This window comes from Rhagoletis zephyria, unplaced genomic scaffold (genome assembly GCF_001687245.7).
Source record: "Rhagoletis zephyria isolate East Lansing unplaced genomic scaffold, Rhagoletis_zephyria_1.1 Rzeph_scaffold_00078, whole genome shotgun sequence".
Classification (NCBI taxonomy): Eukaryota; Metazoa; Arthropoda; class Insecta; order Diptera; family Tephritidae; genus Rhagoletis; species Rhagoletis zephyria.
In genome coordinates, this window is record NW_016157162.1 from 13,294 (window position 1) to 33,472 (window position 20,179).

Here is a 20,179-nt window from a genome sequence, read left to right on the forward strand (position 1 = left end):
ATAAAAATACTCAGTAGTACAGATTTTTTTTATTTACTTGAACTAGGGATGTTAATTTTTCAGCTTTTTTCTATCCCGGAATTTTCGGGATATTGGTTTCACAATACCGGGCTCCCGGGATTTAGATATTCATTATTTTTCAACAACTTAAATCGAAAAAATTGCTTCTATATTGTTTGAGAAGCTCTCCTGCCATAAAATAAATAATGAATAAATGGGTTTGATACTTACCTTTTTATTTAAAGTGGCGTTTTTATTTTTTTCTCTGGCGTCCGGATTTATTTTAAAGGACTTTGTAATTTCAAAGATATGTTTAATTCCAAAAATTATTTTTAAAATTCAATGCAATGTAGAATAAAAATATGGGTTCCAAATGCAAGAAAAAAAATAAAATTTTTTTGGATTAACAAGGACGAATAGGTAATTTTTTAAACTGTTAAAGTTAGAAGGACGAAATTCGAGGATCTTATCGGGGTTGTATAAGTCCTTGACTTACAATTTTTTCAAAAACCAATATTGCGAAATTTTACCTAAAATTCTCTCTCTGGTTTTTCACACCCCCATGTCGTTCTCTGGTTTTTCACCCCCCTCGCGTGCAACAGGGTGAAACCAGTGTTTATCACCCTATACTTCCGGTAGTGCATTCCAGTGACGTCCGGTAGTGCATTCCAGTGGAAGTTTTTGATCTATCCCAGTTCTGACATTCATCATTCATTGTTCTGTTTATCGCTTTTTTGTTTTGTGCCTTGCTTCGTATTTTTCGGTAATTTCGCTTTCCGTGACATTCACTCTATATGCTGATTATTATTTTTTGCACTTTTACAGACGACTGGCTGATAGTGTAGTGTTTTAAGGCGAAAAAATATCTCAAATAAAACTAAAATAATGTGAAAAGATTTGCCAGAGGAGGTTCAATTTAGTAGTTACAATAATATAATAAAGACGGTTATAATTATAATATAAGAAAAGTATCCGTAAATCTAAAGACTCGAACGTTGTAACCAATTGGACGTCAAACCAAAGGCAATCAAGCAGCAAAAAAGGAAGAAGAAGGACATTCGGAGGCCGGAGGCCATTGTGCACACCAAACAGCCGCAACCGGCTAAAAAGATACGCATAGCGAAGGAAGACATCCGTGGTTCATCCTGTTGCGTGAAAATGTCAGGACCATCGTCATTTTTGTTGGTGCTCACGCTGCTGCTCAGTCGAGTAGCCGGCGATATTAGTGGCAGTACTACTGCTGAAAAGTCATTACATGCAGCAGCGGCTCAAACCAATGCCTTTGCGTCATTAGCGCCTGCAGCGGACACAACTAGTGATGAATTGCAACGTAGTCTACGTTTCGAACCTCCTCTCCTCGATTTCGGCGAGGCATGCCCAGTGGGAACGGCTCGTGCACATACGGTGACGTTGGTAAATCAGAATGCAAATCGTAGCGTATATTTAACTTCGGTGTCGGGACGTACACCTACCTTTTATTCGAGCTTTTTCGAAGCAAAAGTAGTACCGCCGCAAGGAAATACTACCTTTAATGTTGTTTTTCTGCCGCGCGTTCATGGTAGCGTCGCTACGGATCTACTAATTCATACGTCCTTTGGGCAAGCACGTTTGCAGGTACGCGGCGAAGGACGAGATTGCCCGTATCGGCTGAAACCGTTAGTGGGGATCAAAGCACCGCTTAACGCAACGCTCACGCCTGAGATCCAAATGTACAATCCACATAGCAAGCCACTTCAAATACTAGAGGTATGTAAACAAGCCGTTGGTTTATTGCTATTTATTATTATTGTTCAATGTCCCTATAGGTTTACAGCAGTGGTGGTCAGTTCCAATTAGAATTACCGAGTGGCGGACAAGAAGGCCCACAAACTTTATGGGAGATACCGCCGTATGAAACGAAATCTATTATTCGAATACGATTCCATGCACGCACCGTCGGTAACCACACGGCTTATATACGCATCAAAATTTCAGAACAGATTGGTGAAGGTACTAGTGATTCAGCGAGCAATAGTGGAAATGTGCTCGTAATACCTGTCGAAATTGAGATTTTACCCTTGCACGGACTGTACGCAGATAATCCAGTTATTAATTTCGGTCGGTTGTCAACAGCCGCATCACTAGGTAGTAGCGTGAAACCATCGCAAATGAAGTTACAGCTTCACAATTCGCACATGCGCCAACAGCACGTTTTAATCGATTATACACTGCGGCAAATGCCAGGACTAACTTTTGATCTCAAAAATGGTGTTGTAGTACTGGAGTCACATCTCTTCGATAGCACAACTATACTAGATGAGGTGATGGTGTTGCGCAGTGCACCGCGTACTCCCTTGCAAGAAAACGCCACTAACACTCCGCACGAATTCACGGTTCTTATACGTGCCGAAGTGTTTAAAGGGTCGCTACACTATGATGGTAACTCAACTACTTTCGTAACACAAGCTACGTTGGGTAACCGCGGAGGCAATAAACGTACCTTGGTGGTGCGAAACGACTTTGAAACGCCCATAGCACTGCTAAATGTAAGCTTACCGCAGCAAGAAACCGATAGTGGAGCTTTACGCGCACAACTTAGTAGAGATTATCTGGACGTCTTAGACGGCAGCGCAAGGGACCTTTTGGTGTTGCCAAGTGGCGGTTCTTTGGCTTTGTTGCAACTACAGATGCTCAACTCAAGCATGGTGTACAAAAGCAACTTACTCATACGCACGAACATTACGCACATCCTGGTGCCGCTGATAGTTTGCGGTGGCCGTTTACATGTCTCCACCTACGATACGGCGCGTTTACAAAACGATGCACCTTATAGTGTGGATTTGAATTTGGGTGCCATACCATTGGCAGAGACATCGCACAATGGTTACATTGTGTTACGCAACCGCAATCCTTTGCCTGTCAAACTAAACACTTGGAATTTTCAATCGCCTCAAGGCGTATATTTTCATACTTCATTTCGAGGTTGCTTGCGGCCAGCCTCACTGCGCGCATTGCGCAATGCTACACTGAAATTGGAGAGCGCAAAGTTTAAGCTATGCACACAGTTGGAGGAGGACGATGTGGCGGTTTTTCAAGTTACTATACAGTCATATATAACTGAGCAGCATCAATGCACGTTGAAAATTTGGACAACATACGAGGAGATCACGACGACGGTGCGTTTTCGAACTTGGATCGGCAAACTAGAGGTAGATCAAGAGCTGCTTTACTTCGAAAATTGCTTTCCGGTAAATATTATTAAAATTTTTAGGGAATTTATGAAATCTAACGGAAAGAGTGTTTATTTGTTGATTCAATCAACATATGCGGCAGTTCTCGTCAAATGTCCCTAGCGCGCTGAGCTGTGCAAAACAAGCTATTTTTCGACTAGCTGGGAATTCGACAGCAAATGGGAAAAATAATGCGAAAACTATGATTTCTATAGATTTTTTTTCCAAAATTTTCACATTTTCATGGCGAAAATTCTGAACGAAAATTTATTTGTTATTTTTCTGAATTATGGTCGTTTTTAATATTGTTTTTAGTTATCTCAATCGAATACTGTTTTAAGACAAAAAAAAAAATTCACACTATAACACAACTTTAGCATTTGAAAAAAAACAGCCTCTCAATTCTCATAAAAAAGTTAAAAAATTTGTAGTTTTGTTTGTACTGAGTATTAAGAAGTACTATTAAGAATAAGAATAGTTTGTAGTTTATTGTGTGAAAATTTCAAATCGATCGATACACAAACGACTGAGATATAGCGAATTTAAATGACACTTTTGTTAACAGCAAGCAAGCGGAGCCGAAATGACGCGACGAAACGCCGAAAATTGTTTGGCGCGTTCTAAAACGTTTTATAACCTGGAAAAACAACAAAGTCCCTTTTTAACCGACTTCCAAAAAAGGATTAGGTTATCAGTTCGTCGGATTTTTTTTTTATGTATGTTTCGAAAATTCTATTTGCATCGGAAAGGTAGTGTCTCAGAGGTGGTCCCATACTAATCTGGTTTAGATCCGATCATTGAATCATGATATATATTTATATATATTTATATGAGAATTAAAGTCGTTTTTTTTTTGCTTGTTTTGCACCGCTCAGCGCGCTTGGGACATTTGATGTGAATCGCCTCATATACATATTTCACATTTTGGAATTGAGAGTATTAAATATGCATTTAAACCTTTTCAGGGAAAACAATGCTCCGCCGAATTGGCCATACGCTCCACTTTTCAGCACCCTATACACATTACTTCAGTTAATTTTACCGATGCAGGATTACGTTTTGAGGACTACAATACCAACGGTTCGACAATCGCGGGCAATGCGATGACCAAAGTTGGTCGCATACACTTTGAACCGTCGCTGCTATGTCAGCATCGCTGCTATATACCGCAGGATGAGCGCACGAGCTCGCTTGCCTTTCCAGCAGCGCAAAACACTCGCGGCGGCTTGAACAACAATTTACACTTCGACGAGACGGAATTGCGACGACGCACCGAACTCTTTCGCCATTTAAAGTATGACTTTCAAAATATCGCCTTCACGCTGAATAGTCACGAGGTGCGACAGTTTTTGTTGCAATTAATAATTGACATCGAATGGCCGAAATTTGTCACTGGCAAGCAAGTCTTTCCAACCATAGAGGTAGGCAAAGCGCAGGAGGTTCAGGTACTGGTGAGTAATCCGGCGGATACACCAGTGTTGCTGGACTACTTTCTCTCCGATCCGGCATTTGCGAAGGAAACGCAGCTGTCCTTGCCGCTGGAAGTAGTGGACATTGCACCGCATTGCTATCTTACGGATAAGGATGTATTTTCTCTGCCAGGTGGCGCGCCGCATAAACCAATACTCTTGCCACCGCACACTAGTCTACCGGTGACAATGCGTTTTGAGGCCCCCATTGCTGATACGTATTGTACGCTGTTGCATATTCGCAATAACCTTACACTCTACGAGGCGGTTTGGCTGAGCACAAAGGTGGTACAATCGCAGTTTCGCTTTGGCAATCGCAAACCCGGCTTGAATGCGACTCTGCTTTTTGATTTAACCGAAAAATTTTCTACGCTTTGCAATCAACCGCCAACGCCTCCATCCTCCTCTGGTGGGCAAAATGATTTGGGTTCACATAAACACCAAAAAGTTGCGTTAAAGCGTGTATTTACAGCTCGAAATACGGGTGAGATCCCCATTTGGATTGAGACATTTCAAATTGGCGATCAAATGTGTACCGGCTATGGTTATAGTGTATTGGATTGCAACAGTTTTGCGCTCAAGCCGAACGAATCTAAAAAGATTGAAATAGTCTTCGTTCCCGATTACACTTTAGCGCTCGTGCAAGTACCAATTAAAATACATACGAATCTCTCTTATAATTTGGAATACAAACTAGAAGCAAGGCTGCCTGCTAGCATGATCGATCGTTGTTCAGTTCTGATACCGCGTCCCGCGTGGGAAGAGCGCATTCGTAACGCAGCCATTGTGTTGCTGGCCACCACATTTGTTTTCGTTCTCATTGCCGCCAACATAGATTATGACAATATACTGCATGGACAAACGGTACTATACGAGGCACGCGATAAAAGTTCCGTGCATCCGACATTTAATCTGCGCAATATTGCATTGAAGGCACAAGCAGCGGCGCATGCGGCGGATGACGAAGCACCGGTCGCGTGTGGCTCCTTGCAACGACGCAGTGGCATCCAGCAACATACCAAAGTCAGTACGAGCAGCAGCAGTAGTAGTAGCACTAGTAGCGGGAGCACAGGCAACAATGGCAATAGTATGAAAAAGCGCAACTTGAAGCGCCAGAACAATGCAAATGGCAACGCCTCGACATCTCGTGTGTCGCTGCCATGGTCGCTGGACTTAAATGCTTTTAGGAATAGCGTATCGACGGTGAAAACGACGAGCGAAAATGACCGAAACAACGTCAGCAGTGGTGCAAATGGCATGCAGCAGGCCAGCGCTAATGAAAATGGCGGAAAGAGAAGCGCAGCGGTTTCGACGACACCAAAAACACAAACGCACAATGAAAAGGTCGAAAGAGGCGGAATTGAAGCAAATAAACAAACAACAGCCACTAATCTAAATAATAGCAGTGCCACTGGAGGAAAGAAACAGCAGCAGCAAATTCAAGCAGCAGCCTCACCGTTGCAGAGCATGGCTTCAATACAACAGCCGCGTAGTGCGCGCAAGGCGAAAAATGCCGCTGCTGCCCCATTGCAGACTACCGAGAAAAATGAAAGAGAGACCGTAAGCGGTGGCGCCGGCAATCAGAAGTCCCAGATGAATGGAGGAAAAAATACGCGTGGAAATGGAAATAAGACGACCGTTGCTGAATCGCTAAACCATGTCGCTAACCTTGGATGCAATGTGCTGGATTCGCGTGGCACTAGCGCCGTTCCGACATCGACACCTTCGCCGCCAGTAAAGGAAGTAGGCGTACAGAGTGGCGCAACCGGTTCAAAATATGGCAAAACACCAGGACGAGAGCGTCGCAAAGACGCGCGCAACGTCAACACTGGCAACAATGGGAACGACACCGCAACTCCCTCGAACTGTTCTTCATCGTCCGCAAACTCTTGTGGTTCTTCAAGTGCATCGCGCCGCGCTGAACGTAGAAGTCGCCAACGCGCAGCGGCCGCACTGCGTGCGTTAAATTTTACCGATTCAGGTGCTTCTTCGAATGCTGCGGCAACACGCACAATGCTTTCAAACGGAAATGACAGCAACGGCGGCGCTACTTTGGGCTGCTTAAGCGCGCCTTGGGACACTGTCAACCAGGCGACGTTTAGTGATGTTTTGCAGGCACAGCCTCTAAGTGGGCAGGGAAAAACTATGCCAAAGGCGAATGATAAATCGAATGCTGGTGTCAGCGATGCTGGATCGTGTTACTTTTTCGGCGGTAAAGAGAATGAATCGGAGTTTGGAAGAAAACAGCAAGATCTGTTTCAGCAAGGGCAACAAAAACAGCAGCCGCATCAACAAGCGCAGCTTTTCGGACAAAACTCATCTGACACGCCCTCGGAAAAGTTGGCCAGCTCAAATTCTGGTGAGTTGGGTCCTATCGGCTCTAAAAAGTCGCCATCGTCTACACCCGTCTGGGAGCCAGTTAATAGCAACAGTAGCAGCAGCGGTAGCAGCAATAATAGCGGCAATGGTCTACAAATTCCAAAGCCGGTGGTGTCAACAGGCAATTGCAGCTTCTTCTCTAATCTTTTGACCACATACGAGTACGATGGCAATCGGCCACTGAGAGGTAAGCCACTTTAAATAAATATTACATTTCCGAAATGCATACTGACTGATTTTAGGCCTCGACGCCGATCTCTTTGAGATAAAAAAGGCACAAGACGAGTACTTCGAATATATGTACAGCCTGCGCCAGCAGCAATTGCAAGCCCAGGTGCAGGCTCATGCACAGGCACATGTGCAAGCGCAGCAGCAACAACAACAGCAGCAGCTGCTACAAGGTGTCGATTGGGCACACCTAAACTCGCGGACTTGGTCGCCGATGACAACGTATTTGGGACAACATGATAGCCCAACCGGCGGTGCTGTATTGGTCAGCGGTTTGAATACACCAGTAACAGGCGGCGGTACACTCGCAGCAACTGCTTGGCCGCCAATCGGGGGTGCTGTATCAACATCTGGTGCTGGCTGTGGTGGTGGCAATGGTAGCGCTGGCGTTGGCACAGCAGTCATACGTCCACCTCCCGGCTTGGAGAGCAACTTTCATGGTATGAGTAACAATACACAATCAGCCGCACAACAAGAGCCACAGCAGCAGCAGCAGCAGCAATCATTGAATGTTTCGTCCAACGATGCTGGTGCTGGTGCTGTTATACCAGCTGAAATGCAGACATTCGATCCATTTAGTTCGCTCAGTTCCATTTGGTCGGATAGCTGGCAGAAACGCAACAATATTAATAACAGTAACAAGAACAACGGAAATATAAATTGAAAAGTTATTGTAAAGCGTATGTGCGGGCCTAAATGTAAGGTTGAGCGATTGATGATGAATGGTTGGCGAATGCGGGATAGTTTTCTTTATGTTATGTATATTTTTGAAGATATTTACTAGCATTACTATACCATGCGCGCCAACTATTTACACGAATCCCTCATTGAGTAATTTTTGATTTAATGTCGCTTAAACTTTGTGTGCGTTTTTTTCGTTTTGTAAAATTTAACAATTGCTTACATTGAACTTAATAATTAGGTTAACACATTTTTTGAAACTTGTTGCCATATGCTCTTTTCCCCCATTTCCCAGCAATCTGACCGTCCATAGTCCAATGCGCTGGCCATTGCTTTATAACTAGAAATATATGTTTTTTTTTTTGTAAAACTGTGTGAAGTTCGAAAAATATGTGAAACGAACAAAATTCGAAATTCGAGCCAAATAATGCGGTATTTCGAAATTTCATAACCAACGGTTATTATGGTTGAAAATTATTTAATTTTTTCTTTTCCTATATATATTTTTTCGTTTATCGCAAAAACGGTGAGGGTAATTAATGATCCTTTGATGAACAAGAAAAAATTAATTTGAAACAATGTGAAATTTATAATTTTTGTTTGTTTTTGAATTTCCTAATTTTATTTATAACTATTTTCCATTGACTTGACTTTGTTATTTAATTTTAATGTCGCGAAACAAGAATAATAGTTTATTTTGGGATATCTTGGTTTTACTTAAAAAATAAAGTAAAATAAACTTTAATGGATTGAAGTCGTGAAATTATAAATTCTTAAACTTATATATGTACGTACATACTCAAGAGTAGTCATTGCTCATCACGGCCTAAGTAACAGCATATTGCCACACAATAGTAGCCACAACCTCAACACATTAGATTAAACACTTGGAGTTAATAATTAATTTGAAAAAAAAAACTATAATGGACTAAAGTGCAGTTAACGCACAGAATGAAATAACTGCATACAAACCAAATACATACATACATACTTTCAAGCATACATTAAAACCACTTTCATTTATTTGCAAACTGAATATTTATCGTCTATTTATTGGGAGCTTTGTGATATGATTATTTTTTTTTTGTCGGGGTCGAGTTGTTCTTACACCATCAAATACTTCACCATTGCCGTTTTCTGATAATGAAAATTCTCTTTGAGACTACCTCTCGGCTATTAGCCGCCATCCATAAGCTAAATAAATATATGCATAGATAGATTTGAAAGTTAAAGAGTCTTCGGGGCTACTGTAGCCTAAATTAAGCCGGAACATCTCTAACGCCTTTTTTTATTCGATACACGATATTTTTCTCCAACTTTAGAAAAGTCCTGTGGGATTCCTTAACTTACTTTTTTTCTGCAACTGTAACTGTAAATGTATAATGATATTGATGCAGTATGCAGCTTTAGACCAAAATTTATTGTAGTTATTGCCAGGCACATTAACATTTTTTTTTTTTTTAACTTTCTGTCTTTTAACTATTTTTGTTCCATTTTTGTTCAAAAACGTGTTAGGAATAAAAAATAAGTAAATAAGGATTTGCCTATGAAGAAGGAAAGCTTATTTTTCCTTGTAGCTGATAATGCCCTTTTCTATAAGATCTGGTATCTCGACAGCTAACCATGGTGCAAGCTGAAAAAATAAAGTTTATTAATGAATTAAGCAGTTTTGAACACTAAATTATGCAATGCTTCTACGACAAGACGAATTGGTTCTAAGATAACAAAAGCGATTCAAATCTAATACAATTGAACAATCAAATTCGGGTTTTAACTCACCCCTAAAGCCATTGCATGTGCTATGCCAAATTTTGGTACATTACGCGCCCACAGAGGTTTAAAGTGATCCGTCAAACAAATTTTTCCTCCGCGATACATTTTTGCAGTTTTGCCATCTAGTTCAGGTAAAGCTATTTCCGGCGCCGTCGTTGGATAAGTTATCGGAATCTGTAATATTATGGAAAAGGGAAATTCGGTACGTGGAATAGTATAAACATGTATGTACATCATTAGAATATGTTTGAGTTCTTTATTATCCGCTTACATCGAATTCCACATCAAATTCATATTTGAGCAGGTTGTGCATGTACCAACATTTTCCAAACCAACGTGTCCCCTCCTTATTGGATTCCAAACGAAACCAGTCACTGCCAGATTCCTTATTGTTTTGCACATATTTGATTAGTGCCTGGTATTCTTCTTTAAGCCGCTGCACCCACAAATCTTTGTCGCGTGGTCCAGCGCGTGTTTGTAACAATGGAATGTTGCTTAGTGTTTTTTTCGTGCATTCATCAACCATTGTTAATTTTATTTAATTTTTGTTAAGTAAATCGATTTGTTTAAAAAATACTACAATAAACAATAAAATGGAAAGAAAATATTGCACCTTCGTTTGGTAAAAAATTGACACGTCAAAGAGTACTAAAGTCTCAGTGTTGCCGGATGCACATAGTAAAGCAGGCATTAGATTATTTCAAGATTTTGGTTCTATTTCTTTATTCGTTCTGAACATTTGAAATAAACCTTTTTGTTTACTTATTCTATAGAACGTTCCTGATGATACGTTAACGTATATTTCAGACGCATTCTGATTATTCTGGCTGTGAAATGGGATTATATGGAATGCATAAAGAAACGCAGCCTTTATATTTCCAATAAAAACAAATTCACCGAATATATTTAACTTCTTTGATAATAGTAACATTTTCTTAAGTTTGCATTCGTTGCCATGTAGGTTCCTCCATAAAAACTTATTATTTTAATTTTGTCTGTCACTCGCAGTAAACTTTTGCTGGATTTAGTACTAAAAAAATACTCTGAATGAGGCATTTTCTCGTCCATCTGGCATCTTCTATAAATCTCACAGGTGACAGTGACATAAAACAGCTGTTTCCCTAGTAATTAGAAAAACATAAAAAATTTCGCCATTCGCATTTGTACTACAGAAGGTGGAGGTTGTATTTGTCTAAGTATTTCTTGTGCCTATTGTGAGTGTGAAGTGTGTGTCAATTGTTAAGTGTAAAAGTTGGATGTTCTATTGTAAAGACTAGGTATTAAACTCCTAGAAAAAAAAAACCAAAAATTTGAAAAAAAAAATAAAATAAAAAAGAAACTTGTGCTAGTGCTTGATCCAGACGTTCTTACGAAGGTGAGNGAAGCATATTTAAGTTCCGTAGAAGTTGTAGCTTTGCTTCAAATTTATAACAAATGCATTCCCAATATATAGCAGTACATGGCGGTAGCAGGGACATGCACAACCGTTGTTGTGGTGGACGCGCTTGGTGCGTGAAGGTAAGTTGTCCCCTTAAGCGCGGAAATTGAGGACTCTATACCTTATGTATTTGCATACCTATTTTTTCATATACATCATCTATAATAAAGGATATTTGCGGTATTGTCTGCGCTGTATTCACCTGGCTGCTAATACTGTTTGCCGAGTTTGTTGTAATGCGTGTCATATTGTTGCCGAGTCCGTATCCTATTTTTAGCACTATAAACATAATTATATTCCAAGCCCTTGCCTTTCTCGCTTTTGCATCACACATACGCACGATGATGTCAGATCCTGGTGCAGTACCGCGCGGTAATGCAACTAAAGAAATGATTGAACAGATGGGTTACCGTGAGGGTGAAATGTTTTTCAAATGTCCTAAATGTTGTAGCATTAAACCGGAACGGGCGCACCATTGCTCAGTATGCCAACGTTGCATACGTAAAATGGATCATCATTGTCCATGGGTAAATAACTGTGTGGGAGAGAACAATCAAAAGTTCTTTGTGTTATTTACGGTGAGTATTGATTTTTGGTTTATTTTATTCTTCATAGGTTTTACTAAACATACATTTATACTATTTCTTGCAATCTGTTACAGTTTTATATTGCCGCCATATCGATACATGCCATGTTTTTGGTTGTCACAGAGTTTGCACAATGTGTACATACAGAATGGCGTCAATGTTCACCCTATTCGCCACCTACAACTATAATTTTACTGCTGTTTCTATCATTCGAAGCGTTACTTTTTGCAATTTTCACGCTTATTATGCTGGCTACGCAATTAACTGCCATCTTTAATGACCAAACGGTAAGCTAATTAATTAAAGATAATAATAAGCTTTTAATGTATGCATGAAAACTTGATAAAATTGCTTAATAATTATAATAATATGCTTATCGTACACATAGAATAATCAAAACTCTTTTACTCATTTCTTTGCAGGGTATTGAGCAATTGAAAAAAGAAGAAGCACGTTGGGCAAAAAAATCTCGCCTAAAAAGCATTCATTCAGTATTTGGACGTTTTTCGTTGGCTTGGTTCTCACCATTCACTAAACCATCATGGAAAACAAAATTTAATACACACTTCTATTCAGTTTAAGAAGAATATGAAATAATTCATTTCCCACTTATGCGAATACATCACTTGAATGAAAAATTAAGAGTTTTTGGAAACCAATTCAGTGATAGTTGGCGATTTGGCTAAAACCGTCCGTTTGCACTTCGATAGATTGTAAACCTCGGCAAGATTATTCGCAGCGGGTTTAAAATATTATAAAATATTTATATCTTTTAAGTTCTACAGCCAAAGAGCAAAATTCATTTTTTTAGACAAAGTGAAAACGTATGTGCAATCGGCAGGTTCGCTCTTCTAAACCCGGATTTTCTTTCACTTATCCTGAATGCGATTTCCTTATTCTAGCTTTAAGAGTTTTAGGTTAAGTATAAATGCATATGCAGTTGTTTGTGGCTGCAAAATAAGCATTCAATGAAAGTTAACCCATATACATACATGATTCAGCCGCATATTAATGTTTTATGTCGTATTTGGTCTAACTAAATTGAAAAAACTCTGATGGCAAACATTTATTATGCTAAACATGCAATAACAACAATTGCATGATTTGCCTTAAAAGTGAAATAGCGCTAAATGGAAAATAGCATATAAAAATAATTGGTTAAGAGATGTGGATTGCTCATCACTTTATGCACACATACTCATCTATACATTTATGTACATATGTATGGATGTGGTAGATATTGGGCGTTATAAATAAAAACTAAGCAATTGCTTTTTCTTAAAATTTTAGACCTTTTACTCAAATTTATTTGAATAAATCGAGTAAAAGGTATGAAATTTTAAAAAGAAGCAATTGCTTAGTTTTTATTAATAAAAGCTGTTGATATCACGGTGCAGCGAACAAAGATGGCGCATTCCCCAAACTGCTAGTTTGGTTTTGCCGATTTTGGCAATTCTCAAGCAAAAATAAACAACGCCTTATTTTTTTTTTTTTTAATTTAAGTTACTCCTTAACTTCTACAAGGGATTATTTGGCCCAACTAACAAGTTATAAAGCCATTACAAAAAAAAACAATAAATATTAATGATGAAAGAAGGCCTTAGAAACTTTAAATGCACTGGAATTCAATAATAGATATTTTAACATTTTTAACATTTCCTTTATTATCTTTTTATACAACGAAACAATTTAATACAGTTAAGCCACGTTTCGGGAAAATATTGATTATTAAGGAAATTGCCTGTTTGACAGTTTATTTTATCCTCCTATTCGGCTTTGTTTCCTTTTTACTTGAGAAATGTAATCGCCGCTGCGAATGCGTAATCTTGTATTCTATCATACTTGGATAAAATGCTTTTTATAGGTGTATTTTGGATAATGGATATATGAAATATGATCAATAATTGTACATAGCTTTGAAGTTTTTCATGAAGAGAAATTATTTTAAGTTTTAAGTTTTCTTTATAAGACTTTATACTAATATTTTTAATTTGTTGTTATGCAGTGATATTTACATTCATACATAGATGTGTGCCGAACTGACAAAAAACTGTGGAATTAAATATTTAATTCCTGTTTGACTTAATTTAAATAATTGGGCAAAAATTAAAATTTAAGATTGGAAAAAAATGTTTTCACATGTATCCTTAAATAGTCTATAAATCCATTATGCATAAGTACATATATTACAAATTTATTTTACAGTTATCTAAGTTCCTCGAAATAGGTGGTAACTGGCGGGGTACATACATATGTACATACGTACTTGAGATATATACTTGTGAGTAGATTTTAATCATCACATTTACAAAAAAATTAAATACAATTTCTAAATTCACACGTATGTATATAGTTTTTTAACACTAATATGTGCATAAATACTACATTATTCCATAACAATAAATGCAGAAAAATAAAAATTAATTTAAGCAATAAGCTTTAGGGTTTATGTACTCACTTGGCAAACAAATTTATTAACTTCCCTATTGACGAGCGCTATGGATTAAAATAAATCGAAGAAATATATTATCTATACGTTGGAATATGTTGAGTATACACTCTCGCACCCCACCATTGCTCTCTCTCTCTCTCTCTGCCCCCTATCACCCTCTTTTTTATTGTCTTCCCTTTATGCTTTCCTATAATTTTAGGATGCGAATGATGCTGCTGCAGCAGCTTTGGAATTTCTATAATTACGGGAATTATGAGGCAACAGCTGCTTGTAAAAAGCGATTCGAAAAACGTGGGCACAAAATGCAATTTGTTCAAAATGCAAAGGCGCACAGTGGAGTAGATAAAGACAAATTTTTCGTTTCTGAATTTGTGTGTTAATTGCTTCAAACATTTTTATTTTTGTTTTGCTTAAATGGAGCTTACAATTTTTGGTCTTTCAGGTGAGAAAATGTGCATATGTACATTAGATGAGTCCAAAAAAAATTTCCGAGATAGGGTTCGGGTACCTTTCAAAATATTTCCTCTTGCCTAAAGAGGTGCTGGCACAAAACGTTTCTAAGTATTAATTTAAAGGATTCTCATGAAATGTTTATATTTATTATTATTTAAGTATACTGCACAAATATTAACCAAACAATTGCTTAAGCGACTTAAGATCATTTCAAAATGAAATTGGCTGCCATTATTCCCCCATACAATACTTGGACCACTCTAATGTACATACATATGTATGTACATATTTATAAGCGCTGGGACTTCTAACCACATTTTCTGATTATCCGAAGATCCGGATATCCGAATAACAAAATCAACGTAAGTTAACCGGACGAATAGACGAATAATCGTTCGTTCCCACGACAGTCGGGTCTACGTAACCGGAACGACCCAGATATATATCTGGCCAAGGACTGCCACTCCAGCAACACTCCCCAAAACCTCTTTGGGAAATTTGTATGCAGTTACAACAACAACAACGAATAATCGCTCCCACGACAGTCGGGTCTACGTAACCGGAACGACCCAGATTTATATTTGGCCAAGGACTGTCACTCCAGCAACACTCCCCAAAAACTCTTTGTTGCTGCTACAACAACAACAACACGAATAATCGCATACCCGGTAAACCGAATATTCGAATATCTGATTAAAAAAGGCGAATATCTGCATAACGAAATGTACGCATGTTAACCGAATATCCGTATAGCAAACCTAATAGATATACGGACAACTAAAAAACGTTTATTAACCGGATTTCCCGATTTTATCTCTATACACGAATATCCGAACGGATAACCATGTTTCCTATATACCGGGTATTCGAAAATATGTTAAAAAAACGGTTATTAGCCGGATGTACGGATAACAGAAAGAATGGACATTAACCGGATATCCCTATAGTAAAATTAACGGATATTAACCGGATATACAGATAATAAAACAATGGATATTAACCGGGTTTCCAGATTTTGTCCGTATACACGAATATCAAAAGGATATCCGGATATCCGAACATACTTATATGTATGTATATGTACGTAAATACTTTTGTGAATTTAACGACTCCGAACAGTTCAAAACTGGTGCCTAACTTGAAGTACTTGATGAACTTTTGAATCGAATGAACTCGAACTTTTCAAGATTATCACTATTGCTATTCTTGTTATCGGCCTAGAATTCGGATGACGCCGATTGGCTCAATCTATATTACTTTCGAAGTCAAGTTCGTCGGGTTGAGGGTGCACAACACATGTATTGGGTATTAAGATCACCTTCACGCATGCTGGACAGGTATTGGTCATTTCTTGTGTTTTTGGCCAGATGGATAGAGGTTAAGTGTGCAACATTACCCGGAACGGAACTTTTCAGGGGTTTGTTGCGGAAGTTAAGGCTCGAGTTGACAGCATCTTGATGGACATTGTGAGCACCGAATTACATTGGGAGCACCGAATTACATTGGGTCTAATCGAATGTATGATGTACGCACCTCTCGATGTCCGTCTTACGTATCTATGTACGTGTGCGGGGTGTGGTTGTGGATGATCCCACTCGAAAATAAAAATCATTGCAAATTACAGTGGGACGTACGAAAGCAAATACGTGGGTATAAATAAAATTGTTTTACAACGATTACAACTTGTTGATTTTTTTGGGTTAACTTAAAAAAAAAAAGATTATTTTCCGTCCCTGTTTCTGAAGAATAAGAACCAGTGTTAAAACATCATAATTAATACAAGAATAGAACGCATTTAAATTCAAAAGTCCTCGAGAATGAGATGGGCACGACATGTGACACGCTTGGTGAACACAAAAAAGACTTCTGCTGCTGCGTCTTATACGGAATGATAAGCGTTTGTCGTTAACTCGCTAACCTCGCGATGTTGCGCCCATTGTTCATACCAAGTGGCGATAGGTCCTTCTGCAGTTGATTCTTCCATTGTGTTCGTGGATGCTTTTGCTTTCGTTGTGCACCCATGGGTGCCTAGTTTAAGCAGCATTATCACTCTTATCTACGGAATCTCCAAGCCAGCGCAATCGGTCTATGTCATTAAAAAGCTTTACCCATATTTAGCTTTTGCGTAAAATAGTTCCCTGCTCACCTTTGCTTAGGACGGACGTGGCGAGGGATTTGTGTCTTCGTAGGCAAAAGCTGGGAAAAGTACCCCTGAAACGTTATCATCGAATAATGAGCGGCTGGGGTTGCCATTGAGCGCTTGTGGTACCCTCTCGGATAGATGAGCCTCATGTAAGTTCATCGAGCGCTGGGTGAAAACCAGGACATGCGCGATTGCGAGGTCCTTCTGGCCGAGAGTGGACAAGGGGCTGTTTAGAGCAATCCTCCTACTTCTTACAAGGCCACAGATCTTACTTCGGAGGGGGGTGGGGGGTTTGGTGGTTCTTTCGGGCCACGGTCCAATCAATATTCAAGCAGTAAGGCTGAACATGTTATCTGATCCTATGTGCTGCAGTTGTCTGAAAAATGACAAGGTGGAATCACCTCAGCACTACTTTCTTAAGTGCCTAAGGTTGAAATACTTTGGTTCGCACATCTTTGACAACCCTGAGGAACTCTGGGACGATGGATGATTTATCGATTAAGTGGTGGGTGCCGTACAAAATGTGATTTTAGAAAGGATAACAACTTAATTGTCTAAGTGATTCCCTTCGACTGCCCCCTAATATAACCGAACGTACCACCATGAGCTGTAGCGCCGAAAGATAGCTAACATTTCTTCCTACTACGCAACGATCTATTTCGCACCACTGTGCTTCTTCCCTGCAACCTATCTCTAGCTCGTCTGCTGGCCTGCATGTCACTCGATCAGACAACCACCCAGCCTTCTTCTTACATACCCCCAAGCCAACAAACATACACGTGTATGTATTTATGTACTCGAACATGGATGCAAATGAGTTCCGCATACGCGGTACGTGACCTGCACATGAATAACGTACATGCCACAGTCTTGATCTCCACGGTGGCGACCGTGCTGCTCGCACCTCGACCGAAAATAGCAGAGCAGACAACTGAAACGGCATACAGACAGACAGACAGACATATGCACATATGTATGTGTATATGTGTCGACGGCACTGTGCCAGCGGCGAACCACATTACGCATTGCTCCGGCGGCCGGCCGATCTGGCTACTCACAATCAGTCTGAGGAAAACTTTCGGAGATCCAGGAGGTGCTATCGCTGGATGCGGAGTAGTGCGTGTAACCGTGTGATTTTGTACTCATTTATGGATATACCCGGGAAAAAGAAAGTCACTGAAGAGTTGAAACAGTCAGTCAGTCGCAGGCGTGTCGTCGACGTGAGCAAACATATTTTCATGCGTTTGAAAAAATTTTAAATATTCGTTATATGTAGATAATGAAAAGCTGTTAGAGGTTGAATCTTTTCCGTAAATTCCAGGATTTTTAGAGGGTCTGAAATACTACGATAACCGTTAGCAACACTTTACATCGGGGACTCACATCCGAAATCTTTTGTGTGTGTGTTTGTGTGTAACTAGTAGATGCGTTAAGTGTTAAATGTGTCGTGGCTGGGGATGTGAGTGGCGCCTGGGCTAGCGCCTAGCGCTGATCAAGGTGTCTAAAGTGCGTTGAAATCAGTGAAATTTCACAAAATCATACATATATATGCCTATGTATGCATATTAAAGCAAATTTTCGCAAAATATCCATGTTTTTCGCAAAGTGAAATGCAAAAAGTTTGAAAATATTTTAAGAAAGCAAAAATATTAAAAAGCTCAAAAATGTTAAAAATATCGTGAAAGTAGCAGAAAAAAGATTATACGCTGTCATGGTTGAAGCAGCATAATTCGTGTGTGTGTGTGTGTGTGTTGGTGTACGGAGCGTTAGTAGTATATGAATTCCGTTATACGGCGGCATGCTAAATATAAATAAATATCGTGCATATATAAGCTTATATATGTATATACATATGAACATTAGACCGCACTACCATACAAGCAAACAAAAAACTTCAGCATACAACCCTGAGGCTAAAGTATTTTTGCAAAGCAACTTCGAAAAAAGTGTTTGTTTTTTGGCCGAACCTAGGGATCGTTTTTTAAAACGGTGGCATCTACATTCGAAAATATTTTTTTTTTTTAAATAGTTCTACTGGAATAATAAAAATATTTCCTTAGAAGAAGTTTAATGATGTTTTTAAGACACAGGTGTACTTTTTTTTCTGGTGTGGTCTAATGTACACATATTTTGTTGTAGCTCCTGCGCCTAATAATTTTTCAAGAGTGTGCTGCGCTCTCAAAGAAAGCAAAAAAAAATAAGAAATAAAAAATTAAAAGCCATGCATAATATTTAAAATATTAATATAGTATGTAATTGCAATAAGTTGTTAAAATGAAAATGTATTTAAATATGTCCAAATGTACATGTATATGTACGTACATACATACAAGTGTAAAGTATATAAATTTGTATTTTAATTTTGTGCTTTTGTAATTTTATGTCTCATTAGCCCAGTCAGTTGACTTGGTGCGCTTGAATGGAAATAATATTTTCAATAAGAAAAAAACTGTGCGCCGAAAATAGTTATCAAGTGTTTTTGTTTTTAAATAAAAAAAAAAACAAAGTCGCGTTTGTATAAAGTGCGAAATATTTCGGCTCAAACCTGGCGCTACATCGCCTAGGACGCACCAAACTACTAAATCATTTTCTCCGTAATCACTGATGGATGCCGCAGACAAATCGTCGACCGGTGTAACAGCCGGGCAGAATGTTGCTGCAGCATCAGCCGACACTACGCCAAACACAACAGGTGAGAATGCAATGTTTTTATACAAAATATTTTTTGTAATAATTTATTATGCAACAAGTTTTTTTCCGCGATTAAAAATAATTCAAAATATCATCGACCAATTTTCAAGAGTTTCAAAAAATGTTTACAAGCCATTTTTGTTTTAAAAATTTCGATCTTTCTGCTAACTTTTATCTATGTATTTACGCTGATATATTTATGCACTCTGTCGCATGTAAACAGGGTGATCTAAAATTCAAAAATGAAGCTTCCATTTTCTATGAGAGTGTGTTGAATGCTCCACTTGCCAAATCGATTAACTTCTTAACAAAAAGTTGAGAGGGGCGTTAAAATATTATATATGCTTCATATATTTTTTAATACTCTTTGTAATACCTAAAAAACTCTGACATTTTTTAGAAAAGGCCTTGAAATTTGGGTGAAAATGTTGATGATTTTTTTAGTTTCCCACGAAGTTTTAGATAATGAACTGACTTTTAATTGAAAATTCTTAGAAACAGATATGTATACATATGTCTGTATATACATAACTGGCAGCCAATATCATTTTGAATTTGGTTGCAAATGATGATATGATCACCATTAATTAATTCACAATTAGTATGGGAATTTGTAACGAGATTGAACGCCCTGGGGGAACTAAACACAGGGCAACGAGGAGGCTGACAGGTTAGA

At 38.8% G+C, this 20,179-nt stretch overlaps 4 protein-coding genes across 4 annotated transcripts in view; 3 read left to right on the plus strand and 1 right to left on the minus strand.

Moving 5' to 3' along the window:
- Window positions 1-790: 790 nt before the first annotated feature.
- On the plus strand, window positions 791-8,966 carry Tmem131 (Transmembrane protein 131). Its single transcript, XM_017628803.1, has 4 exons — window positions 791-1,746; window positions 1,806-3,227; window positions 4,175-7,244; window positions 7,300-8,966. Exons 1-4 carry the CDS (start codon window positions 1,159-1,161, stop codon window positions 7,947-7,949), a joined length of 5,730 nt encoding a protein of 1,909 aa, XP_017484292.1. The 5' UTR covers window positions 791-1,158; the 3' UTR covers window positions 7,950-8,966.
- Window positions 8,967-9,329: 363 nt separating this feature from the next.
- On the minus strand, window positions 9,330-10,380 carry Ufc1 (Ubiquitin-fold modifier conjugating enzyme 1). Its single transcript, XM_017628833.1, has 3 exons — window positions 10,011-10,380; window positions 9,746-9,913; window positions 9,330-9,599 (listed from the first exon to the last, which is right to left on the minus strand). Exons 1-3 carry the CDS (start codon window positions 10,263-10,265, stop codon window positions 9,528-9,530), a joined length of 495 nt encoding a protein of 164 aa, XP_017484322.1. The 5' UTR covers window positions 10,266-10,380; the 3' UTR covers window positions 9,330-9,527.
- A 746-nt stretch (window positions 10,381-11,126) lies between these two features.
- Window positions 11,127-13,049, plus strand: LOC108372988 (palmitoyltransferase ZDHHC3). Its single transcript, XM_017628823.1, has 4 exons — window positions 11,127-11,257; window positions 11,348-11,755; window positions 11,839-12,051; window positions 12,187-13,049. Exons 1-4 carry the CDS (start codon window positions 11,174-11,176, stop codon window positions 12,343-12,345), a joined length of 864 nt encoding a protein of 287 aa, XP_017484312.1. The 5' UTR covers window positions 11,127-11,173; the 3' UTR covers window positions 12,346-13,049.
- A 4,566-nt stretch (window positions 13,050-17,615) lies between these two features.
- LOC108372952 (titin-like) overlaps window positions 17,616-20,179 on the plus strand; it is a 55,028-nt gene continuing 52,464 nt past the window's right edge. Inside the window, exon 1 of the mRNA XM_017628784.1 lies at window positions 17,616-17,643. Within this exon, the coding sequence (XP_017484273.1) occupies window positions 17,616-17,643 (28 nt within the window). The remainder of the gene's footprint in view (window positions 17,644-20,179) is intronic.